The sequence below is a fragment of the Urocitellus parryii genome, chromosome 12, assembly GCF_045843805.1.
Source record: "Urocitellus parryii isolate mUroPar1 chromosome 12, mUroPar1.hap1, whole genome shotgun sequence".
In the NCBI taxonomy this organism is placed as follows: Eukaryota; Metazoa; Chordata; class Mammalia; order Rodentia; family Sciuridae; genus Urocitellus; species Urocitellus parryii.
In genome coordinates, this window is record NC_135542.1 from 18,842,839 (window position 1) to 18,870,120 (window position 27,282).

General features: G+C 46.5%; 1 protein-coding gene across 1 annotated transcript in view; it reads left to right on the forward strand.

The window, feature by feature from the left end:
* The window catches only part of LOC144249643 (xylosyl- and glucuronyltransferase LARGE1-like), a 255,934-nt gene that overhangs the window by 45,765 nt on the left and 182,887 nt on the right, over positions 1 to 27,282 (forward strand). The window contains exon 4 of the mRNA XM_077791753.1: positions 455 to 626. Coding sequence (XP_077647879.1) covers positions 455 to 626 — 172 coding nt within the window. The remainder of the gene's footprint in view (positions 1 to 454; positions 627 to 27,282) is intronic.

A 27,282-nucleotide genomic window follows, 5' to 3' on the forward strand; every position in this document is an offset into this window, starting at 1 on the left:
TCTGGCCTGGTGTCACATACCTCGAATCCCAGCTGTTCTGGAGGCTGGCAGAAGGATAAGTTTTAGACCAGCCTAGGCAATTTAAAGAGATTCTGTCTCAAAATAAAAATTAAAAAGGGCTGGGGATGTGGCTCAATGGTAGAGCACCCCTGGGTTCCATCCTCAGTACTGGGGGGAAAATAAGTCAGGTTCCTTTCTTTTATCATGTTCTTATAATCAAAGATTTTGTTAGCACTGGTTGCATTGTGCTCTTAGCATAGTAAAGTGGTAGCAAAGTTGATTAGAAGAGGACAAACAGGAGAGCCCCCTCAAGGGAGCACGGATCCTCTAGGAGAGGGGAGCTAAACTCAGTGCTTTATGTGTCTCAGGCACCATTTGTAATGTTTTAAGCAAAGAATTAATATAGTGACTTTTTTCCCCTTCTCCAACTCCCTCTGTGCCTTATCCTGTCCAGTCTGAAGTTTCTTGGATCCCCAACAAACATTACTCTGGGATTTATGGCCTGATGAAGCTCGTCCTGACCAAAACTCTTCCTGCCAACCTGGAGAGAGTCATTGTCCTCGACACAGATATCACCTTTGCAACCGACATCGCAGAGCTCTGGGCTGTGTTCCACAAGTTCAAAGGTAATCTTGGCTCATTTCTTTCTAGTATTTGTGGCTCATTTCTTTCTGGTATCCTTGTAGGTGTGGACATGTCAACCATGGAGATTATATTTTTTTAAGGAGATGAGTTTAACTCCGATAAGCTTGTGCTATTCAAGTCAATAAGAAATTACAAATACAGTTATGTTACAATTCTACTTCGATTCGATACATGCTAGAGTAAAACTGGAATTTCCATTTCTTTCTTTATTTTATTTATTTACTTGTGGTGCAGAGAATTGAACCCAGTGCCTCACACGTTAGGCAAGTGCTCTACCCACTGAGCCACAAGATCTGTGTTCATAGGAAGAAACCAATTTGGGATACTTTGTAACCATTAAATATCAAATGTGTGTATTTTGTATGCAGTAATTGAGTGTTGACATACTTGTGCAGAAACATGCATTTATTAGTTTTCTCTTTTTATCAAATAATTCTTTGATTGCCGAGAAAGCTTTTGAGGTAGTAGAAACAGGTATTGATTAGAGAGTGTTTGAAATGTTCTTCTGGCTTTTGCTTTCCTTCGCATCATGGCTTATTATTTTGAGGTATGTTTGGTCCTCTCTTCTCATCTGGTAATCTTCTTCTTAGCTCTTATTGTTGCCTTTGTCACTGTCTCAAGGTACAGGAGCCCTTCTGATGGGCAATTTAAACTCAGTAGTTATATCTGACTCTGGTGGGGCCTATGAGAGAAGTGACAGGTTAGCATGAGTTTAGGGCTGTTTTAATACCCCTCCCCTCCATGTTGTATTTTTGAGGTTCCTCTCTATATTGGGCAAATGCAATGAGAGAGCAGTTTGTTAGTGAAATCATTATATATTTCTTATCTTTTTCTTTGTCAAATTGCACACTACCTTCTGCCTAAAATCTCTCTGTGTCTTCTCTTACTTCTTTATTCTAAGAGGGTGAAATCCTCCTTACTGATTTTCAACAAATCATTTCCATAAACCCTGTTGGGTTTTGTTTCCTTTCGTGGGCAGGGTAAATTCCTTGCCTAGTGGTCACTGTCCCCTTCCTTCTGGGAGGATCATGGCTCTGGGCTAATTGAGGAAAGTGTTCAGCAAATCACAGGGTTGACATGTCCCCCCCATCCCTTATCAGGATCAAAATTAACATTTCTTATCTGGGTCAATAATGGCATTAGGGAGACATCCTTTAACAAAACTGGGAAGCCAGTGAGTCTCCCCTGTCTAATCTCTTCTGCATAAAATGCTGGGTGGGACCTACCCTTTTATTTCCTAAGTCAAGCCCCTGAAGTTTGGAGGGACTCAGGGTTTTGCCCAGAATTGAGATCAGAAATATGTGTGCCTTGCCTTCTCTCTGTTGCTTCTGCTGTTTCTCTTTCTGATCACACAGAACTCATTGGGGACAGTTTTTCTTTAATTGCACTGTATTTTATCCATGTTTTTATGCTGATGTTCAGTGTTCAGTGATGCATATATTCTACAACGTTTATTGCATTCCTACTGGGTGTCAGGCTGTGTACCTAAATCATGAAATGAGGAGTGATGAAGGGACAGTGAGAGTTGTCACCTGTCCTGGAGAGGGGCAGAGCAGTCGGATGGGACGCATCACAGGGTGTGGTAATTGTGCACTGTTTTATTGGGAAAGAGCAATAGATGCCCAAGTTCCCCTTTGAGAAGAGAGGACTCACTTCTCCAGCACCTAGGATTTCTCTCTGGCTATAGAGGGAGGGCTGCAGGCATCAGCCCTCTTTGGGGATGGGCTCTGATGAAGAGAGTGACTGTGCCTGGAACCATGCCTCCTGCCGGGATGCACCATGTCATGCATTGACTCAGGAGCCATAAGATCCTACCTGATCAGTTGCTGTATCCCTGGAGACTGCCTCACAGTCTGAAGTCTCCTCAGTCCAGTCCTGCTCATTCAGACCTGCTGTTCCCTAGAGTTCTCCCTGATTAAATGTTCATGTGCTGATTTCTGTCTCAATCTGCTTCCCTGGAAACTCAGCCCATAACCAACATCTACAGCACCGAGTATCCCTTGGATAAGTGCAACTCAGCAAAATCAGTAGGACAGGTGGTCAGAAGTTGCAGTGCTCTGGCCGGGAAATCTCTTTTATTCTGTTGCAGCCAGAACTGGCTGTCGTGCTAGCAGGATTTTTGTGTGGGCAACAGCAACAGCATGAATAATCATGGTTCTAATCACTCGGCATCACCTGCGGAAGGGAAGGAAACCATTTGGACTCTTGCTGCCCCTGGAGCTGCAGATTTGGAGGACTCTGAGGTTCCAGGCAGTTCCTGGGGATAAACAGAGTATGTGGACCAAGGTCAGGACAGGACCAGGGGAACTTTGAATACCAGAGCTGAGTTATTGGACTGTCTTCTATCTGTTCATTCTTTGATTTGTCCATTTCTAACATTTATCAGGCCCTCAAACTGTGTAAATGTGGCACCAGCCTTCAGGGAGCTCCCAGATGGGGCAGATGATGTTACATCATAAACACCTGCCGAGGAGCAGAGAACGTCTACTGTGGTCCTCCCGTGCCCATCCTAGTGATCGTAGGAAAATGCAGAGGTAAAGAGAAAATAGGAAAGCCCTTCCCCCTGCTCCACGTGTCAGGACTTCGGTATTTTCTTTTTAGTGGACTTATTTTTCCTTAATGATATCTATTGGAAGCCAGGTCGTAGAACAGGGAGAAGCCTTTTAGGACAGACGCATAAATGTTCTGGCCCAAGAGAGAGAATGCCGTTCTCATGAAGGCACTACTACTTGACATCTTTTGTTGTGAACATTTTGATTGACAGTGGTGCCATTTGCCATTGGTCATTTGTGTCTGGTACATTGTCTGGGGCTGCCGTGGCACTTGTGTACAGGTCATACACAGGCTTGGTCCCTCCCTAGTGCTGTGGAAACCCCAAAACCTAGCTGCACCACGTCAGCTTCTACTAAGAAGCCTGTTATTAAGGACACAGACTCATCTTCACCACCTGCTGCAGGGAGCCCCCCAGTGGCTCTTGGAGGCATCCATGGGCACCATGGGCCTGAGTTCACCTCAGTGGCAAATGCCTACCTTCCACACCAGTGGTCTGTACCCCTCGCCAGCCTGTGCAGCCACTAGGGGTTCTTCATACCCAAAGTAACAGAACCAGAAATATCACTAGTGGCTAGAATCCAGAGTCACCCACTCAGTTGTATTTCCTGAGCTCCTCTAGTGGTTGGTTAGTTTTCTGAAAGTTGAGTTGGGAATATTGCAAAAAAAAAAAAAAAAAAAAACCCAAGCCCTACTGCTGAGAATTTAAATTTGGGTGGAGGAAGACAGAAAATAAATAATATGCATAAATCTTAGATGGTAATAAGTGAATGGATGCGTGTGTGTGTGTGTGTGTGTGTGTGTGTGGTTTATATTGTTTAAATATTCACATAAGGTATTAATGCAAGATCCCAAAAGAAGGGTGACATTTAAGCAATGAAGTTTAGAGAAGCAGTAACCGTGCTGTGCCAGGGGACGGGGAGGAGTGTCTGAGGCCTTAGGACAGGAACATCAACCTTGCTGTGAGTTGGTGTGTTAGAGGGATGGGACAGATGTCCAAACATAGCAGAAGGAGCCCAGGAGATGGCTGGGGTTGACCAAGTCACATCACAAGAACCTGGATCCAGAGGGGATGCTGACTCTCCTGTTAGGCACCTAGGGGACCCAGCAGAGGCAAGACTTAACCTGCTGTGTTTATAATGGGTGGTCCTGGCCGCCCTTGTTAGGACAGAAGGACATGAGGACACCATATAATTCCAGTCCTCCAGGTGGGAGATGCCCTGGGCTCAGGCCTAGGTGGAGCAGTAGAGGAGGTGGAAGTCATCTCATCAGGGTAGGTGTTGAAGGCCAACTCACCAGGGGAGAGGAGGGTGGAGGATGACCCCTAGGGTGGCTGGGTGGGTGCAGTGGCACTGGTGAGCCAGAGAGGACTTCAAGGGGAGGTCATGGCAACTCTGGAGCTTGTGAGCCTTGTTAAGTTTGAGGTCCTGGCATTGGATATCTGCATAGAGAGGTAGGGAGGCAGGCCGGTAAGTTATATTTGCAAAGCAAAGGGAAGGTAACTATTCTTTATCAAGTGCTTCTTCTGTTCTGGCACTGACTAGAAGCTTTGTACATTTAAAAGTTAAATAAACTGAGCCTGAGGGAGATTAAATTGCTGTCCCTGCTCAAAGAGCTTTCACACATCAAAGCAAAGCTGACCGCAAGCCCTTTGACTCCAGAGTCCATGCTGTGTCCACTGCTTTGTATTGCCTCTCCTGGATCCCTGCTGGGGTGGAGAAGGGGATGCCCACCACCCTGGGAGGCAGGGTCTGCACATAGATCAGGTGTGACTGGTGATCCTGAGCCAGCAAGACCCTGGAGTGCCTTAGTTAACTGCACACAGAATCAGAAGCCGTATGTGATTGTAGCAGTCCAGGGAGGAAGTTGTGGAGACTGTGATGAGTAGCTGTTGGAGGAGAGCCTTGCTGGGCATTAAAGATGGTGTTGTCATCCCTAAGGGCACACGCCTGACTTGAAGAGGGCATCTTGCCGTGGCGTATAGTTCTGGCCTTGAAGCAGGTTGAGTCACTACTCAGCTTACCTTCGTGTGCCACAGGAGTGCCATCGGGCATCTTTCAAGGGCCTGCCAGGCGAACCATGGCTAATCACAGCTCCTGGGCTGAGCTCTTCCTCCACACCAGCTGCTTGGTTAAGCGCCTTGTGAGTAAACTCAAATAACCCGCGCAGCCCAGCGTGGAGCCGGCATTGTTCATGTTCCCTCTTGAAAAGTTTGGGAACAGATGCTTCAGCTTCTCTAGAGCCTCAAAGGTCTCAAGGAGTAAATAACCCAAATCCAGTTCTCTTCACCCAGCGCCCCACACTCCTGAGAAGAGAGTAAGGAGAAGCATCATGTGGCTGTGGCCAAGAGTGTCTTTGGAGAGACAAAAGGGGGAGCCCTGGGTGACTGTGTAAACCAGTTTGTAGAGGTCAGGCCCAAGGTGATGCAGGCATTCAGAAGATGGAGGCAGAACCGGAGGCACAGAAATGTACAGGTGCCTGCATCCTGCCCTGCGTGTGACTTCCCAGAATTCTGCGTGGGAAATCAATTGTGGGCCCCAAGAGCTCTATCCGGGCCTCAACCTGGGTGATAGATTAAGCCAACTGGAGCTCACTGGTAACTCTTGCATAGGCACTATATTCTGCATGTTTGTGTCCCCCAAATTCATTACTCCAAAGCTAATCCCCAATGCCATAATATGAAGAGGCCGGTCCTTCAAGAAGTGATTAGGTCATTAGGGCTCCCTTAATAGGGTTAATGCCTTTACAAAAATTGCCTCAGGGAGGATTTCTTCCCTTCTGCTGTGTGAGAACAGTTAGGAGGAACCATCCATGCAGCAGAGCGTGAGCCTTCACCAGACACCAAATCTATTGTTGCTTTGATCCTGTGACTTTCTAGCCACCAGAACTATGAGAAATTAATTTCTGTTGTTTATACATCACCAGTTCTAAGGTATTTTGTTAGAGCCGCTCAGTCAGACTAAGACAGCAGGTTACTGGTTTCTCAGGGCCCAGATGAACTGAGAATGGTGCTAATGGGGTCAGTGTGGGACCCACACATCACGTCCGTTCTTCTTGCAGTGTTCCATTTTCTCTGGGGACTCCTGCCAGCACATGTGGCGTCACAGTGGACATTGTTTCTGTGTATCTGCCCCATTACCTCGCAGATCTGTCCATCAGGGCTGAGGGTGGCTATAAATGTAAAATATCATAGGAAAGCGGAACATGAAAAACGTCAGAGGTGTTATTTCTGCAAAGACATCTGTAGAACTTTTATGCTTATACTTAGTTGCCTTGAAGAAGTTTTTAAAAACTCTTTCAAGTTCTTCAGGTCTCTTTTTTCTGGCCTTGCCCATCTCCCCCGATGGGATTGGTGAAGTGGCGCGAGCTTAGCAAAGAAAGAGACGGAGTTCAAATCCCTGCTGGCCTACTTATCAGCAGGTGAGTTGGGAGGTCATTATCGCCGCCTCCTCCAAAATGAAAACACTGAGGTCTCTGCACAGCGGTCAGGTGTGGTATGGGAGGGCACTGGGCGCTGCTAGTACCCGGGAGACTCTCACACCATGTGGTACCTTTTCTCTTTCCTTCCTCCTCTCCCCCACATCCCACGTCACTATTATTGGTCCCTTTTCCTTTGACTTTAAACCCCCCTCCTCTCTTCCTCCACCCACCTCCATATCAGGCTCTCTGCTCCCTCCTTAGCCAGTGTGAAAGGAATCAAAGTGGACCTTTCGGGACAACCCCAGCCCCTCGTGTGGGCCAGTTTCCCTGATTAAAGCCGTAGCTTCTCTGCCCGTGCGACGAGGTCTCTCCCAGTTTTCACGTACTTGTCTCGCATTCTCTCCTGATGGTCCTAACTTGAGAGTTTGGCTGCAGGGAAGAAAAACAGACATTTTTAAAAGATAAAAATTCTCAAATAAAGTGCTTTAAAATGCCATCAACAGCTGGCGTCCATTCGGGTGACGTGCGGTGAGTACAGCAGCCTGGAGCTCCTTGGGGTGAGAGTGAGCCTGGGCCTGCGTTCTTTGTCCTCAGTCACGCAATTTAGCTAAAAGGCTGGGGCATGTGTTTTGTTTTTTTTGTTTTTTGTTTTTTTTTTTAACAATGGAATGTTACTCAGCAATGAGAGAGAATAAAATCATGGCATTTGCAGGTAAATGGATGGAGTTGGAGAATATCATGCTAAGTAAACTAAGCCAATCCCAAAAAAATAAAGGCCAAATATTCTCTCTGATATGTGGATGCTGATCCATAATGGGGCTGGGTGGGGGGCAGTATGAGAGGAATGGAGGAACTCTGGATAGGGCAAAGGGAAGGGAGGGGCATGGGGGTAGGGAGGAAGGTGGGATGAGATGGACATCATTACCCCAAGTACAAGTATAAAGACATGAATGATGTGTCTCTACTTTGTATACAACCAGAGACCTGAAAATTTGTGCTCTATTTGTGTACTATGAATTGAAATGCATTCTGCTGTCATGAATAACAAATTAGAATAATTAAATATTTTTTTTAAAAAAATCTGTACCATGTTTTAAAAATTATCTCTTGCTCTTCTAGTATTGATGGGCCTCCTTCCTTGTCACTAAATTGCACAGTGTGGCTTCAGTTTTTGCCTCCTAGCTGATTTTCCACTTGGAGAATTTCAGTGGCTTCTTGCAAACCTCTTCTCCTCTCTGTAAGTCCTACCTTCCTGCTCTCTTCTCATCTCTTATCTATCCCTGCTGCCTTCGGTCCAGAATCAGAAACCTGCACGTCTCTTGTGAGATGCTCCTGGTCCTTCTGTGGGCTCAGCAGAGGCATGAATCACTGGGGCGACATCAAGGCTGGCACCCCTGGACACAGGAATGAAAGGGTTTTCATTATTTTCCCATCAGCTTGGATGTGAATCTGCATTTTCTTATAACATTAGAAGACCATTTAATTTCTCCAGGCCTCTTTGGTGGTGGTGGTTTTCTGTAAGAATGAGGGAAGAACCCATTCAGAGCTGCCCCATAGGCTTTATCTTGGTGGTGAGATCAGACAATGGTTGTGTATTGCATGTTACATAATAAATGACAGTTGGCGTCCTTTTCTTCTACCTATTTTTTCTTGTTCTTAAACCTCAAATACCTGAGATTTAAGAGAACAGCAACATGCTCCTCTCCTTCCCTCCCTCCCCTCCTCCTTCCCTCCCTCCCTCCCTCTCCCTCCCTCACCCCCCTCCTCCTCCCTCCCTTCCCTCCCTTCTTCCCCTCCCTTCTCTTTCTCTGCTGCCTTTTCTTTTTCTCTCCTTTCTTCCCTCTCTCCATTCCCGCCTCCCACATTCACTCAGTCCTTCCTTCTTTCTTTCCTTCCTGACCTGCTCAGCCCCTGGGCCAGCTCTGATCCTGGAGATGAAACAGTAGACAAGCCCCCTGCCCTGACCCCTGTTTCTCAAGTCTGACAGCTCTGTTTAGGTGTCAGGTCCTGGACCATCTCCTTCATCTCTCATGGTCATCTCCGAGTAGCTCACCTGAAGTCACTATAACAAGGAGGTAGTGACAGGACCGGGCTCAAAGCCGGGCTGACCTCCAGCGTCCACACTCCTAACACGAGATTCCAGATCCCTGTGAACGCATCAAAGTGTGGGACGTGCTTTGAAAGGGAAGGTACCCGCCGGCTGTGGTGGCAGCTTACCTGTGATCCCGGTGTATCCGTGGGCAGAAGCAGGAGGATCACAAGGTCAGCCTCAGCCACTTAATGAGGCTCTAAACAACTTAGTTGAGACCCTGCCTCAAAATAATAAAAAGGACTGGGGCTGGGGCTTAGTGGATAAGTGCTCAGGTTCAATCCCCCGTCACCCTCCACAAAAAGAAAGAAAGAGAAGATGTAGGTGAGGGAGGACCACACCGTGGGGAAGGGGACATTGGGGGTGGCTGGGAGGGCCTCTGAAGCAAAGATCGGGAGGTGGCGGCCTTCTGTTCCGCACTAGCAATGAATGGAAGAGGCCTAGGCCTGCGGCCCAGGTAGACAGCCGTACAGAGAAGGTACAGACGGGACTGGAGGAAACATTAAACGGGCTCCTCAGACAGAGGGCCGCTGCTGCCTTTGTTCCTCAGCTCTGATGTCCTGCCTTCCTGGAACGCTTGTCCTCCAGACCTCCCCAGTCTCGCGGCCGTGAATCCCTTCAAGTCTCTGCCCCAATCGCAGCTTCCAGAGAGACTTTCCCTGATGGTCCCATTTCATCTGCACCTTGGGACGCCTCCTGTCCCTGTCACCCTGCTCTTTAATTTTTTTTTCTTCAGTAACAGTCTTGTCTGTCTGACCCACTGAGTCATTACTTATCATGTGGGTGGCTCTGCCCCACCCAGGAGGTGGCACAGAACAGGCCCAGGCACCCAGGGTGCAGACTGCTATGCTGGTCATTCTGTGTCCTACCTATTGGTAGATAAGTATCAGGAGGGCAGGGACTGTTGTCATTATGTTTCTGGTGTCCTAGCACCTGGAATTGTGCTGAGCATACAGTTGATGTTCAATAAGTGTTTGTTGAATAATGAACAGATAAAGCCAGTGATTCTGGGTGGAGTGAGTGGTGGAGAAAGAGGCCAGAGAAGTACCAAGGCTCCTATAGGTCTTGGCTTGGGTTTATCCACTGATCATTGGTACATGGTTCAGAGCTTCAGAGGCAAATGTATATGCTCAGATTTTCAGAAGTTCCTTTTGGGTGAGTGGGGCATCATCTGAAAGGTGAGGGAGGAAATCAGTACAGCAATCCTCTCCTAATCTGTGGGGAGATTGTCCAAGCCCTACAGTTGAGCCTGAAACTACTGGTAATCCAGAACCTTATACATACTTTTTTTTTTTTAAATACAGACATGCCTATGCCAAAATTTAATCTATAAACTAGATGCAATAAGAGATTAACAATAATAAAATAGAACAACTTTAACAATAGACTGTAATAAAAGTGATGTGAATGAGGTCTCTTTCTCTCTCCAAATTGCCATAGTCCGTCTGCAGCAAAATAACCGGTGGGGTGACGAGCAACTTGTGTAGATTGATACAGCAGGAATGGGAGCCGTTTATTGTAGGACAGGAGCAGTATTTATACATTCCACACAGCTTATCTTAATTAGCATAAACTAGATACATCAGTCAACCAATAAGAAATCTCCACACTTAATGGCTCACTGGCGTTACTTCTTAAACCAGTCCCTCTGGCATTTTGCCAGGTGCCATCCAAACTTGTTTACAGACTCTAATATTTCCCCCTTTTGTTTAATTTAAATAACGACCATAGTGGTTTTTACACAAACACCATAAATAATCTGCTACAAGCAGAAGGGGAGGATACAAAATGCCACAATACCAAGCCAATTGATGGCTCCATGCAAGAAGCCCTTGGAAAAATTATACCGGCAATGACACCGTTAGCAAAGATACCGAGTTACAATTTGTTGTAGATTACAGTTTGTTGTCTCAGTCCAGGTAAAGCAGTGTCTCAATAGATTAACCCACAGTCCAGGTAAATCACAGTCCAGGTAAGTTCTGCAGGCAGCTAGCTTGTTCCGAAGTTTCATCCATTTCTCAGCAACACTGGAAATTCTTCCATCCTCATCTTCATTGGCACTGGGACGAAGTCAGGAACTCCCGCAATGATGCTAAAGAAAATCCTGTAGTATTCCAGCAGGCACTAAGAAAACAAACTTCTGGAAAATTTAGTACATTATCTCAAGGTTTTTCACATTTGAAATAAGCCTTAATAGTGCTCATTACTCATTAGTTTCCAGGTGTGGGAGAACCATTGTAGTTACTGGCCTGGGAAATGATCAGACTTCAGGGACGTAGGCTGTCTTCTGCCTGCATTGTCCTGGGCAGCCCCAGATGGCCCCAGAGAGTGTCCTGGACTCAAACTGCTACTGGGCACAGGGAGCAAGAGCCTATGAGACTGTGCCTCCAGGTCGGGTCTAGATTTGGGCTCTTGCAATGGCGTCCCGCTCCACAGAGCGGGGGTGGGGGTGGGGGTGGGGGTGGGGAAGAGCCAGCTGCCGCTACTTGGAAAGCCCTTGCTGCACCATGACTGGCTCGCGCACGTGGCAGCTGCCACTCCGATTTACGCACCCTCCGGTAACAAAAAGTATTTAGTAATAGTCTTTTGCTGCAACTTTTTTCCTGATAATCCTTTCTCCTCTGAACTTTCTTCTTTTTGACTAGAGTTCCTGGGCTTCCATCAACACATGCCCTAACTATTCTTGGTTCCACTGGGGTGTCTCCTTCCCTTAGTAATTCACTTCTCACCCCTTCCATATTTTCATCATAAAGACAATACAATACACTGAGACAAAACAAGACACAAACATACTGTATCAATCTTCTCCATTTTCTCAAAATGGCCATTTTTCCTCTCGCCTTATCTGCCTAGGGACGAGCAGATTTGCTCCCTTCCTATCTATGGACAGGCAGCTTTTTTTCATCACTTACCCCCCAAGTGTCCTGGGGTTCCCCGTATGGGCCACCAATTGCCGCAGTCTGGCTGGGCACAAATCACGAGCCACTGAAGCAGGAACAAACTTTATTTTTGAACTGCAAGAAAAAACCTCACACACGCTCCTGGGGAATTCTCCCAAATGCCACGCGGCTGGTCCAGGAACCCCCAGCCAAAAAATTCTCTCCCGGAAATCCCGCCTCCTGCACTTCCCCAACCAATGGGAACTCTCGGGGAATCCCCGGAAATCCCCATGAGAACTCCAAAATAGTGCAAGAACTCAAAAGTAGCAGCAGAGGCGGATAGTAATGCCTCGCCTGTCAATCAATACTGTTGGCAAAATGCCAGGGGCCATACAGACTCGGCCATGGCTCTCAACACCAAATATCTTACTGTGCTTTTACCTTTAACCTAAAGAATGCCCTTAACATCTCCTCTTTGGGATAATCCAATGGCTATCATCACCATTCTTATATTTTGGGACTGTTATGAAGAAAAATAAAGGTTGCTTGACTGTAACCACAGGTAACACATACAATGACTGCAGTAGCTACCAAGTGACTAATGGGAGGGTAGGATATACCACGGAAGTGCTGAACCTCAACAATGATGTACACCCTGAACCAGATTGAGCAACATTTGATCATGCTACTCAGGATGGCGTGGAATTTAAACTTTTGTTTATTTTGGGGACTCTCTGTTTAATATTTTCAGACCATGGTTGAGCGCAGGTAACTTAAACTATTAAAAGTGAAACCACAGGTAAGGGGGGACCACTGGACTGTGAAAGAGAGATTTAGCAGCACATGGGAGCTACTGCTCCAGTCTCAGCACGGTACAGCAGTGACTGAAGGGGGTAGAGCAAAGGCCATGAGGAGGAGAGTGGAGGGCACTAGTGGCAAGTCCTGTTTGGACTTGCAGATCTGGATCCTCCAAGACCTCTGGAATGAGGGCATCTTCAGGTATTTCCTCTTAAATGTTGGTATGGAAATTGATGCTCTTACCAGATAATTTCAGTTTGCTTTTATGGACTTGCAAGTGTGCTCCATAGTAAAGCCCCCTCCAGGGTTCCAGTCCTGGGGATGGCACCAGGTCCTGCAGGGAACAAGGCTGGATTTGCTGTCTCTAATAGAGAGCTAAGTGGGTGGGGGCAGAAGGGAGTCAACAAGGACCAAGTCTGGGCAAGGTGGGATTGATGAACTGAGATTCTAGTGGAAGAGGAGGATCTGTTGGATGCCTAGCAGAGTCAGCAAGAACCCCTGGTCACATTCCAATTGTGTCTGGCGCTGCTGCTGGTGCAGGCCAGGCCATCAAGTTATGCTGGTTCCTGCCTCTGAATTGTAAGGCCAGCATGCCCTGGGCACCTGGAGCAGGGGATGGAGCCATATTGATCTGTCACTAGGATTCACTGACCTGATGGGCCTCTGACAATTTCTTGACTTTCTTAAATGTACAAGGGCCAGGCTATCAGGGAGGACAGCTTTTGCCTTATCATAAAGGAGAGGAAAGACTAGCTTCTGGATATGGGCTTATCTTTATTTTCTCACTTTCTTTCTATCTCTACTTCTGTATCTACTTGCAGAATGGTAGGAAAGAAGCTGAGGCCATTATTTTGGGTTGTTCAGCATCTTCTTGCCATCTTTATAATTTTGGTGCATTACTGAGATCTCTGAACCTCTATTTCATATGAACAAAATGGGGATCACAAGACTCATAGGGTATTAGTATGAAAAGTTAGCTTTTTGTCTCTATAATGAAATACCAGAGACAAGCAACTTATGAAGAAAAGAGGTCTATTTAGCTCATAGTTTGGGAGACTTAGAGTTCACAGGGCATAGTGTTCTATGGCAAAGGCCACCCCTTGGCTGCATCACTCCCTGGCTCATCATAGCACAGATAGCAATGGTAAGAGAAGGTGGGGGACCAAGTGATTACATCATCTTAAACCAGGAGCAGAGAGTGCTGGGGTGGGGTCAGGCTCAGGCCTTTATAACCATCCTCCTGGAGTAATTCAAGGGATCACATCAGAACTAGCACTGAAGAGCATGTCCCCTGGACCTGAAGACCTGCCTCCCAGACCTACCTCTTTAAGTGTCAGTCACCTCTCAGTAGCACCTTGCAGCACACCAAAGCTTGAATCATGGTGGACCCTTGGTGTACACTTAAACCACTTCCAGAATGTAGGAGGTGTAACATGAGGTGGCCATATGAAGGTCGTAGTGAAGCAGGGGACACAGTGTAGGCCCCCTTCCATGTTGGCTGCCACTGTCCTTAGTACTGGAGTCACCTTGTGGTCATCACAATGGGCAGCCTCTACACACCTAAAAGGTTCAAGATGGCAGAGGTGGTTGATATTAGAGGGGACGGTACTAGTCCTCCATGAAGAAGAGGGGTACCAAGTGGCCGGGATCGCGATGGGTGAAGGAGGCCTGGGGAAGGGGGGACAGAGGTATCGGGGGTCTTGTTCTAATTGGAAAGAAGTGGCCACGCATCTCAGCAGGGAGAAAGCAGGCCGTGGAGTGAGACTGCCCAAGAGCCGGTGAGAGGCCTCGCCCTTCCCCGTACTTCATGCCTCAGCTTCTCCTCCTCCAGGGAAACAGTATTTCAGGAGCAAAATATGGAATTCACCTAGTACTTTGCAGGTATTTTCTGTTATCTCAGTTACACAATGCAGGGTTTTTCACATTTTGCCATTTCTGAAATTGAGATGTAACTTGCAAAAGCAACTTGACAGATGGTCTTTTCTCCTGGAAAATGTTTCGATAGATCCTGCAATCAGTGGCCTCTTAGAATCCAGGAAAAAAAAAAAAAGATGGGTGTTATTATTTTTATTAGTATTATTTTTCTAGCTTTTGCTTTTATCTTTGAGTGGAAGAAGAGAGAAAGATGGAGGGTAGAGCTCAGGACTGGAAAGAAAGAGAGCAGCAAGGGAGGGGGTAGGGCCACAGGCAGGCCACTCCTCGGTTACCTCGTATTGTTTGGCAGGATTCTGGAACATCTAAACCATCAGTGTTTTTTGGTAAATATCAGGAAGCAGTGCAGCTAGGAAGTCTCTTCTTGCTCATTTGGATATTCACACAATATTTCTTGACTATCTCCTTGGAATGAGACACACCCATGATGCTCTGTCCATTAGAAATTCATGTCAGTAACTCCTCCTTTGAATAAATCTGATAGTTCTGGGAACACTGTAGGGTTATGTACCATCACGTGAAACACTGGCCTAGAGACTTGACCAGCATTAGCTGATATCTGCTGCCTTGGATTTGGGAGACATTGAGTGTAGCCTTGTGGGTGCTAGAGGGGATCGGGCTACGTAAGTTATTCTGGGGAAAAGCGGGGTGAGGGAGCAGGTGGGACACAAGAAAAGCACCAAGAGAGAATAAAGAAACGAACACAGGGAGACAAGAAGCATGCTTGTTGAATGAATTTAGGGTGACAGAGACCAAGCTGTCTAACTTTACAATCATGTGTCCAAGGAAAGAGGCCGATTTATTTTTCTTGTTGCTCTACAATGGTCTTGACCCAAGGGACCTTACTTACATTCTCCTCCTGCTCTACGTTAGCAACTCACCAAATTGGATTAGTAGGCACATGAAAGCCGCCCAGGGCCTGATGATCATTTACAGCTTTGTCCTTTGGGCACACGTTCTGAGGTGCAGGGTGGAGGGGGACTTCTGTATTACAGCAAGCTGCAGAGTCTTCAAATTACACAGGTCTGCACCCCCTCTCATGCCCCGTGGTGGCCTGCACACCACCGCTGATGGAGAATCAGTGCTCTGCTCCAGGTTTCCCTCCTTGGTGCTGTTGACATTTTGGGCTCCGTGACTCCTTGTTGTGGAAGGAGGGGTGCTGCCACACATGCTGTACGATGTTGAACGGCATCGCTGTCTTCCACCCGCCAGATGCCAAGAGCATCCTCCCGCCTCCAGCTTGATTATCAGCTGCTCACTGGGAGCCTCTTATCCACATGCCTTTGAGTGACATTCTGAATAGGTTCCATGATAAAACTCCTGTTGCTTTAGACTTTCTTTCCTTTCCTGTTGATACTCCACACCAGCCACAAAAGAGGCTTGAACGGTGAATTTTCTCTTGGAGAACTGCAGAAATGGACCACCTGTAGCAAATATCCTCTTTCAGAAGATAAATGAATGCATCCAGCGCCCTCTCCCTGAAGGTACACACCACCAAGGAAAGTTACGATGGCATGAACCAGACCCCAAAGCCTCCGTGCCCGTGAAAGGCCGCAGATTTGATTAGGACTCACGAGAATTTCTGATCTCCCCTCAAAATTACAAGAGCCACCAGTTTGCTCCTCATCTGCATATTTGTGAAAAGAAGACATCAGTACCTGCTGCTCTGTGACTGTCAAAGGGACACAGCTTTACTCTGCCCTCTTAAATGCATAGGGATAGGTTTTTAGCAGCATTGCATATTTGACAGGATGGAGATGGCCTGTCAGGAAGATGAATGCTGGGTGTCTTTTCCTCACAGTGCTCTGGGTTGTCCACCTGGAAGAAGGCAGCAGGCTGAGCTGGTGGTGTGTGCAGAGCCCTTATTAAGATGGATGGAGGGGCCTTCCATGGGAGCTCGGTCACCCAAAGTAGGTCACAGTGCTTCCCTGGACCAGATAGAGGTGTGGAGCTATATCAGACTAGGGGGGAGGCTTCAGATTCATTGTGTATGTGTGTGTGTACGCGCACACACACATACGCACATGCACACACACGCAATGCACACACACGCGCATATGCACACCCACATAATCACCTACACACATATATGTATGTTAGACTGTCCACATCCCTTGGAATGGGAGTCTCTGAATTAGCTCTAAGCTAAAGCTTCTACTGAATCTGCTTTAGACATCATTTCATATTTCTGTTTCCCTCCTCTAACAACCACCTCCAGCAGAACAGAAAACACTGGGGTGTTTTGGTTTTGTTTTCTTATTTGCCTTTTGTTGGGCCTTAGGGACCAAGGTGGTTTAGAGATTTTAGGCTTCACTTCTTTAATGCTTAGCTGACAAAAAGATCAGAGTCATCTCCCAAGATGACAAAAATTCTTATGAGATAAAAGAGAAAATTCCTCAGATCCAGCCAATAATCCTCATTTTTAGAGATGAGGTTCTCTTGGGTATTAAATAAGGAGGTAGCCCTCAAAGCACATGCTTTACATGGTGGAGGAGAGGAGAGATTGATAGTAAGTGATACAAATTGATTTAAAAAAATATTTTTAGTTGTCAATGGACACAATACCTTTATTTATTCATTTATTTATTTTTAATGTGGTGCTGAGGATCGTACTCAGTGCCTCACATGTGCTAGCAAGGGCTCTACCACTGAGCCACAACCCCAGCCCCCAATATGATTTTTTTAATAAACTTTATTTTGAAGCAGTTTTAGTTTAGCAAAAAAAAAAAAAAATGAATATGGTGTCTACAATTGTAACTCAGTAGTAGAGCACTTGCCTAGCATGTGTGAGCCACTGGATTCAATCCTCAGCACCACATAAAAATAAATAAAATAAAAATATTATGTCCATCTACAATAAAATTTTTTTAAAAAATTAATAAAAGACTTAGGCTTAAAAAATTAATATAGAATAGAGAGTTCCAATATACCGTGCACTCAGTTTTCTTTAATTAATATCCTGTATTAATCTGGTGCATTTTTTTTAGGAAACTCACCTCCTAAGCTTCTGGTGTGGTCTAGATGGCCCTTATTCCTTAGCTCCTGTCTTGGTCAGCTTGCTGTCACTGCAGCAGAATACCTGAGACAAAACAGCTTTAAAGAAAAATGGATTTATTTCGGCTCATGGCTTCAGGGTTTTCAGTCCATGCCCACATGATCCCTTTGGCTTTGTGCCTGTGGTGGCATTGCATACCATAGGGGTGACAACGCATGGCAGAGAAGGCTGCTCACCTCAGGGTGGCCGAGAAGCAAAGAAAGAGAGGAATGGGCCCATGCCCCTCTATCCCCTCCAAGGGCACATCCCCACTAACCCGAGTTCCTGCACTAGGCCTCATCTCCCCAAATCCCACCACCTCCCAATAGCACCGTGGGCTAGTGACTAAGCTCTCATCCCCATGAGAGTATGGGGGATGCTCAGAGCCAAACCCTATCAGGCTCCTTTCTTCTCACACACATCCTGACACGTGAATGGTTTAGTCCTCACTTTACGAAGGAGAGAAGCCATGGGATGAAGAAGTTGAATGACATGCTGCATTCACCCATCTAGTAAGGGGCAGAGCCAAGGTCAAGCCCGTCCCCCCTTTCCTTCATCAAGTCTCTGCTCAGGTGTGTGAACAGTCCTCCGGGTCAGTCTCTCAGTGAGTGCTCAGTCTGTGAAGATGGAGGAGATGGTCCACCTGCTGTCATGAGAATACCAGGGTGTCTGAGAAGTCAGGAGAGCAAATGGTAATAAAAGACTGTGAAGAAATAAGGGGTCATAATCTAAGCTCAGGGGGCCACTATGGAGAGAGGAATTAACATTGAGAGCGACAGAGTGGACCAAAGGCACAAAAACACAAAATGGCCTGGTTTGCCTGATTTCAGGAGGTTCTCTGTGGGCAGAATATCTAGTACTCAGAACCAGGGAGGGGTAGGGGGTAGTTGGGCCAGTGATGAAAGACTGAGGAGAGGCCAGATCATGGAGTGTGGGTTTCCCTGGAAGATGGTGAGAATCCACTGGCAGTAATCCAGAAATTATCATTGCCTGGACTCCGTCCAGGAGGCTGGGTACAGCGACAGAATCCAGTGCTCTTAATATTAGACATCAGTATCCAGGTAAGAGAGGGTACAAAAAGGAAAAGGGGTATGGGTGACCATAATTTCCCAGACTAGTGATCAGGTGGAGAATATAAAAGAATAGCCAGGTATAGGGTGAGATAATACCTTTGTCTCTTCTGTCTCTATGGCTCCTGTTTGTTTGTGGTCATTGGTGTTTTTAGATAGCAAAGTCTTCCCTGTAGAGGGACACTGGTGCTTTCTGGCTGCAGGAATAAGGCTATGGCTTATCCAGGCTAGCCACAACTCCTCAGACATCTCCCTGGCCATGGAGATAGGCCTGAGGTTGCAATGTTGCCCAAGGTGAGCCCACCAGAAGTAATGAGCATCAAGTCAAGGACTTTCAAGAACTACCAGCAAAAATATTCTTTCCACTGAGGACGCTGAACTCTGAGGACACTGAGCTAGAACTGCCTGCAATCATGTGGACACTTAGGATCCCCAAGACCAGCTTAGGCCCCATGGTTTGCTTAGAGAACCCCTAGGGCTCAGCATTCTGTCACCCTCGTGGATGTGATTTATGACAGGAAGCAGATATAAAACAAAATCCACAAAAGGCAAAGGCACATGTGGGAAGGCAGAGGAGACTGAGCTCCAGCTTCCAGAGCCCCTCCCTGCAGAGTCACCCACACACTCTGCATTCTCCAGCCAGGAGTCCTGGGAGCACATGTGAGCACCCGGGGAGCTCAGCAGAGACTCAGCACCCAAGGTTTTTATAGGCGACTGGTCACACAGGCCCTCTCCCTAGCACAGACCAAATCTCCAGATGCTCAGAAGGAAAGCAGGTGTCCAGCATAAACCGTGGTTTGCAAAACCTCATTAGACATGGTGAGCCATCATCAGGGAATGACAACTCTCCTTCAAAAACCCAAGTGCCCAGATGCGGGCCGAGGCCAACCTCACCAGCAGGCCTTTCTAGGATTGTGGTCTCAGGACAGCTATGTACCCTCTTTCCTACACAGCCGCTTGGTCTGAGAGTTCAGGTGGGTGTGAGAGCTTGGAAAAGACACCTTCCAGATTCTATTGTGTTGTGGTCACCAGTTCTAGGCCTGCCTGAAGCAAGATTTTCCTTTTTTTCTTAACTTCCTAAATCAGTTCAAGTTTCTGTCCTCAAGACCTTAAGAAGCTTGCTGGCTAGGAGAACCCATTCTCCCTGACAGAATGTTCTCTTGATGTCATTTCCACTCATCACTATCCATGCTTCACTTCCTAAACAGGGCGGGACTCATTGGCAGTGCCTGCCCTCTCCTAGACATTTAGAACGTTTTGATGCCCGAGTAAGTTTTCTTATCACTTTAGAGGATTGTTCTGTTTTGATGGAAATGGTCTATAGCCTTTTTATCCAATAATGTGAATGAAATTAAAATGTTGACCCCATTGATTATGTCCTGTATCCTCCCTTTTACAAGTCATCCTTCTCAGAGAATTCGAACCCTGCTCTTGGGGAGCACGCCCTCTAGTTTGTCTCTCTGTCCTGAGCTTTCCTCCTTGTTGGCCTAATTAATCATTCAAGCAAATTAGGTGTATGCCTTATTGGGAGATCAATTAAAAATGAATCCATGTCTGTCAAAGTGGAGGAGACACTCCGAAAGATAAATTTTCTTTCAGACTTGTCTGGAATTAGTTGGGAACAAAGGATACTTTATAATGGCTTTAGTGACATGCACACAAGTGGAAAATAAGAACTGGGAGGCATCTTAGGGCTCATGAGTTAGTTCAGTGCTTTTTGTTGTAAAGGTGAAGCAAGGTCCAGAAGGTCTTCAACTCGTGTGATGTGATTACAAAATAACTTCACTGGGGTGCAGGTCTGTGCTTTATCTTTAACAGCCTTCTGCAAATCTCTCTTGTTGATCCCAGGCTATCTGTTCAATAAGCATTTACTGGATGGCTGTTGAAGGAGTGAATGATGTAAAATTTGTAGGCGACCTTGGGGTCCCTTTCAGTTGTGCAGATCTTATGCAGCTTTGCGCCATCGGGGGCAAAGCCCAAGCCACATACACAGACTAGTCTTGCCCTCCCACCTGCATTTGTCTTCAAGTACATCCTGCTAGCTCTATCTTCAAGGTTTATCCCAATGCAAACATGGTAGACACTAAAACATTAGTTAATGAATAAATACAATTAGTCCTTCAACCTCTATAAATTTTTGATTCTACAACAATTTTTTTTCCTATTCTTTTCTGATAAAACAGCAAATCATAGGTTTCCTGGAACCACCAAGGAGACTTGAATCACTGGTATCAAATCCAGGCATGAAACGTTATCCAAGGCAGAACAGAGAAGCAGAGTAAAGGACAGAGATGAGATCAACCCCAAAACAGGGTTTCACGAGACTTCAGATCTCCTAAGAATAACAGTGACCAGTGAGAATCTCAGAGTAACATTTGGCTTCCAAAGCTTTCCAGATCCTCGCCTGTGCCTGTATCTACAGAGACAGACTTGAAGTCCTGCCAGCAGAAGGTGCTTTTCAGAGCAGCATACATTAGGTACTCAACCAAAAGTGTTTGTTTCCTTAATATAGGAAAAACAAACCTGTTATTCCATGACATCAGGTCAACTTTTTTTTTTAATTTTTGGGAAGAAAATATGTTTTCTTTGTAGAACAGTAAGAGGAGATCTCCAGACAGGATTGGAGTAGTAAATAGAGATTCCCGCAAGGCATTACTCTAATAGTGAAGGAACTGCATGTCCAGAGGCAAAACCAGATGCTTTCAGGAATAGACTGCTCTCACCATTGAGGTTCACCAGATGGATCACTGTACATCATGAATAAAATCAAGAGTGTTCATATCAGCTTTGTGAAAGAAATTCTTTTACATTTTAACTACCTAGTTAGGTGTTCTAATATTTCAGAGATTTTTCTGTACAGAGGAGACCTCATGGATTTTTTAATCATTATCATATTATAATGCTGTTTGGCTGTTTTTTCCTCCTAACTGTGCATTACTATTGACCTTGTTATGCACCAAGTCATGGTCTATGCCTCCTGGAGTCCATGATACAGCTGTGCTACAATGTGCCTGTTCAGGTCTTCTGTTTTGAATTCTTGGGCTGTTTCCACCTGTCTGGGGTATTCTAAAGAATACCCTTTCTTTGGAGCTCCGTCATGCTGTGTCTCACAGGCATCTGTGGGTACTGTGAGCTCAACAGTGCAATATAATATCATGGCTACCATACATCACACAGCCCTGTATCCACAGCCGAGCCTGGCCGTGTGGTCTTTGGTGACCCAAAGCTCTCCTGCCATGTTTTCTTTGTACGAGGTCAGGGGCTAGTGTGTGGTTAAAGGAGATTACCCACCTCTGTGTCCCCTTCCTTTCTTCCAAGTGCACAGTCGTCCTCAATATTGGCTTCAAGTTAGAATCATCTAGAAAGCTCCTGAGTGAGGATTCCCAGGCCAACACCGTACTAACCAGGTCCTGGCCTCTGGTATGGGCAGTGTCCCTCCAAATTTTTAAACAGTGTAAACATAATGCTAAAGTGCAACCAATATTAACACTCACTTTCTTAAGCTTGTTGACTGGGGTCTGATGGTCACTTTAAGAAAAGAGACATTATTCCTTGGGTGCTTTGCCATGGAGGTGGCAGGGCAGGGTGGGATTAGGGAGAGGTGTTTGGAGACAGGATTGAAATCCTGGCATCATGCCTCCTGGGGAAAAGTGTCAACCTGTTTATTTTGTGTCAAGAGCTCAAACAGTGATCAAAATCCAATCTGACATCATAAATACCAGAAAAGGTCAGGCCTGGGCTGGTCATGGGATCGAGCACACAGAGCCAGGCCAGGGTTGGCAGTTAGTCAACTCCAAACTCTTAACTGGCAAATAGCACGGGGGGGGGGGGCTTGGCAAGGCCGGGCGCTTGGCACCCCAGTCATGAACCACAGGTTCTCATGGCTCTGCCGTTTTTGCCGAAGGAGGAAAAATGCCATGTTCTCCGCTGCCCTCTTCTCTGACTCATTAGTGTAGTTGGCATGTGGTTACTTCTTAACTTCTCTGCAAACATTCATAGAAAAGGGGAGTAGAAGGCAGGAGGTTCATGTTTCCTGAGCTCCTATTTTGTGGGAACCGCTGGCACCAGGCCTGCTGCCCGTGGTGGATATGAGGCCTGAGCCCTGCCAGGCTTCAGAAGGCACAAGGTCCACAAGTGGCAGGGCCAAGAATTCTATCCCAGATCAGCAGAATTACACATCTGAAGAATTCGGGGAAGTTAATCAGACCATTTCTGGAAAATCTGATCTTGATGGTGAGAATCCAGAGGAAATCCCACTGTCAGCCATTAAAAGGAACTTTCCACATAGGTTTGTCAGGACAGCCTAAGTAATAGAGCAAGATATAGTTATGCAGGTCATTTCCCCGTGGAGACCACACAGAACCCATTGGCTCCTTTAATAAAAAAAACCATGCCAGTCCTTACGACGGGCCCTGGAACAAGTGAGATGTGCAGGGTTCATGAGCATGGGAGTTTATCTACCAGGCCTTTTGTTAAAGGACTTGGTAGGATTCCATCACCAGGCGCTGCCATCTTCAATCTGCAAAGCATAGATGTAGGGCTTTCTGCACATTTTACGATTTTTAGACAGTATCCTACAGTAAGAAATACGTTTTGCATCACAATCTAAAGACCTATGAGTATATAGGCATCTCTCTCCCTCTCTTTCCCTCCCTCTCTCCATATGTATACACACACACACACACACACACACACACACACACACACACAGGTATGCAGATTGGCAACTAAAACAATATTTTTGTAAAACAATAGTTAACCTTACTGTGTTCCATGTCGTATTTCTTTTCTAGTTTATCGGATGTATTTTAATTTTTAAAATGCTCACTGAGACCCACCAAATTATTTTTACAATCCAAGTGTGTTGCAAACCCTCATGTCTAAAACACTGCATGGAAAGTCTCTTAAGGTGCTTTTAAACTCTGCAGTAAACTTCCTAAAGTTTCAGCAAGGCCGCTCACAATCAAAGAGGAGGTCATAAACTGATTTACCAGAATCTGCAGGCTGACAGGGGCCTGGGGTCTCATCTCAGCTGATTCTCTCTACTCTGTTGCTGTCACTTGAATGAGCTATTGTGTGGCACATAGTAGGGGTGCCATGTGCTGCATTTTCTCACTTCCCAGGCAGGGACCACGTGCCCTTCAGCACTATACTCCTAGCAACTAGTATGGTGCTTAACGTGGGCTCAGTAAATTGATGGGGGAGAAACAGGAAAAAATGTGGCTCAAATCTCTTGTTCTATTCACCTCCAGGGAAGGCTGCACAATCTACCTTTATGGTGCTATTTAAACTGGCTTCAATTCAATTCAGGAAATGAATTTAATACCTACTGTGATCCCAGCAATGTTGAACATGGGAGACATTAAATAATGCACAAGAAATGGAAGGGATTGCAGCTTTTAGAGATGAATGAAGAAGAGGGAGATAGAGCAGAAATTAATGAAGAGTGTTGGAGAGTTTGCAGCATGGAGGTGTAGAAGACGGAGAATCAGGGCTGTTCAGGGGGGAAGCACTTGAGCTGGGCTTCAAAGTCTAAGTAGGAGTTCATCAGGGTCCAAGGAGCAGGGAATTCTAGGCAAAAGGAGCACATTGGAAAAGCATGGGAGAATGATCCTGCAGGATCTAGTTGAGGAACAGTGATCTCTAAGCGTGGCTAAACTGAGTTCACAGAAGAAAGGTACAGAGGGTGGGGTTAAAATAGCCTTAAAGGCGTAGGACAGAGACCTGAATCCCTGATCCTGCTCTCTGCCTGTGCTTGGCTGAGCCATGCCTCCAAAGATACCCTCATTCTAATCCATGTCCCCAGAATCTGTAAAAGCTACCCTGCATGGGAAGAGGACCTTGCACATATGATTAAGTTGAGGATTCTGAGGTGGAGAGGGGACCTTGTTCTCTATAGGTAAGCCCTAAATATAACAAATGTCCTTAGAAGAGGGAGGTGGAGGGAAATTTGCTGCAGAGAGAAGCAGTGGTGTTGTGAGAAGCAGCAGCTGGAGCCACTTTGGAGATGGAGCTAAAGACCTGGAGTCCAGCGGGAATGCAAGTGGCCCGCAGAACCTGGAAGAGGCGAGGAAGCAGATTCTCCCCTCAGAGGCTGCAGAAAGAACCGTCCCACGGCCACCCTGACTTTATCCCTGTGGGACTGATGTCACCCTTTGGACCTCCAGAACTGTAAGCCAGTTGTGTGTTTCCAAGCCTCCGAGTTCGTGGTAACTTGTGACAATAGCACAAGAAATGAACACACTCCTTTAAATGGCCTTGGGAATTTACCTAACCTCTTGAAGCTTCCATCTCCTCGGATAAAACTGAGGGTAGGGGCCAGTCATGGTGGCACATGCCTGTAATCCCAGTGGCTCGGGAGGCTGAGACAGGAGGATTGCGAGTTCAAAGCCGACCTCAGCAAAAAGCGAGGCACTAACAACTCAGTGTAGACTGTGTCTCTAAATAAAATTAAATATATATATGACTGAGGATGTGGCTCAGTGGTCAAGTGCCCCTGAGTTTAATCCCCAGTTTAATTCATCCCCCCCCCAAAAAAAAAAATGAGGGCAGGTGAGAATAAGTTTGCCTGAAGCAGCAAGCAACCTTAGAGGAAAACTTCCACCCAGTAAGGATTCCATGTGTTCCTCAAAATGAGGGCCTTGCTGGCACCTGGCTCGTTTAAGAAGCCCAAATTAGTTATGGAGGCAGATCAAGCAGAGCAGAGATGTGGTCGTGGATTAGATTTAGGTTTTATTAAGACCAGTTCTTGTCTGGCTGGTTCTCTCTCCCCAGTCCGTGCACACTATCCAGCATGTTAAACCTTCTAGAATTAATTGATAAACAATAAATGCTTGCTCTGGTACATGTGGAGAGTCTGAGTCCTAAGTAGCACAGAGGGCTGCTTGCAGGAGGGAGAGATCAGTAGGGAGACTCCTGTCTCTGCAGTCTTCCTGGAGAGATGACTTTCCCTCTCTGGTTAAAACCCCTCAAGTGGCCCTTTCCTGCTCACACCCTTCATTTCTGGTCTTGGAGCAAGAGAACAGCTGTGAATTGTCGTCACATCATCCTTCTCTACCATTAGCTTGTTCTTCTGTCTTCCCTTTCTGAGCAAAAAGACCGAAACTATTATGGCTTTCCCCTGTTCGGAGGGCCATGTCATGCTGCCTTGCAGATGTTGCAGGCAGGTGGCCCACAGGACATATTTGGCTTACATGTGAGTTCTAAGTAGCCCAGCACCCTTTTTTGCCTAAAGTGAATTATAAAACCTAGCAGCTTGAACACATAAAGTGGCCAAAAAGGAATAAAATAAGACAGAAGTTCACAAGGACAGAGATAAGGAGAAGGGTGAGTACAGCAGACAAGGGGTGGCAGCAGATTTGAGTGCTAGAAATCAGAAGGGTTGGGGTGAGGCTGGTATCATAGAGCAGGGACCCCACTGGTCAACAAGGCAGAATGGGGGCCACTTGGCTTTACTGAATGTAGTCAGACTCAGCAGCAGGTGGCTCCAGGTGTCCCCAAATGCCATGTGAGATAGAAGCACAGCCTCAGAGAAGCTCAGTTGATTGTTGAGAACCGACAGGATCCCTAACCTACCCCCAGCCCTACAGCCCAGCAGAGGCTCCTCTCCCAGCCCAGCCCACCACTGGGGGTCTTCTCTTGGTCTCACTGCATAGGGTGGCTTGGAACACAGACTAAGATAGGGCCACAGCAGGACACTGGAGTGAAATAGGAAGACTGACAGAATGTCCGCCCCCCAATGGGAAGGGAAACCCCTAAACAGCGTCTTCCTCTGCTCAGAGGCCAGAGGGTCCCAGCTAGTTCTCTATTTTCCAGAATAGAAACCTTATGATTCCTCTCTAGGCAAACAGCCACGCCGAGGTTCTGACGCTGACGTTTGTGGGTACCCGCTGTGCCCGTCTCTCCTGGGGCTGGTTCTCAACATTTCAGCATTCACAGCAGCTCTTGTGAGTTTCTGTGGAGGGTGCCCTGGGGGGACACTGCAGCTGAAGGGGCAAAGGGACTCACTCCCACTTGCTGCTTCCTGCTTTCCTCAGAATCATCCAGCAGAGCTTCCTCATCTGGTTGTCTGGTTGGCTTTGGTGGCTTTGGTGGCAGTGCCCCCTGTGCTCAAGCCCAGAATGGCGTGGGCGCCCTTCCTCGGAGGTCTGAACCTCTGTGTTCTTATCATCCTGACTCCTCCCATTTGTCACCCTGGCCCTGGAATGGCAGTTGGCACTTGCAGCTGCTTGTGTGGAGGACCTTAGCTCCCCCTGCCTGGGGGCAGCTCTCTTCCCGGTCCTTGGCTGAGCCCTGATGGATGGACCCAGTGAGAGGCCAGGACTTACCCCATCACCCTCCAGTGAAAGCTGTTGCTTTTGACGGTTCTGTAGACCCGTCAAAGCCGCTTACCCACTTTTAGCATCTCACTCTCTCAGTAGCGTGGGGAGTCTGTGGGCCCTGGAGGAAGAACTCTAATGTAAAAATCAGAGGTCAGTTTTGACAAGTTGAAAAATGGAGTGACTAAGAAAGAGACAAGGCGGAGAAAAGCCAGAAACTTCAAAAAAGCTGAAATTAAGGAGCTCACAGAGATGAAAAAAAGCTAATACGGTCCTAAAACACAAGCAGGCGCTTACATTATAAGGTTAAAAAAATAAGAATCTTCAAAAAATAAGGTGGAGCCTTAGGAAATGAAAAAAAAAATGTGAGATTTGACATTTTTTACCTAATGTTCAAAAGTTAGAAGCCAAAATTGGGTGGTTCACCATCTAGAATCCTGCAGATGGCTCGAGGCTCGTGAGAATAAACTGAAGTCAGACATGAAATCCGGGCATTTTATACTCATGGTGAGACTCCGGGGCGCAGAGCACACTGCCTGATTTCCCA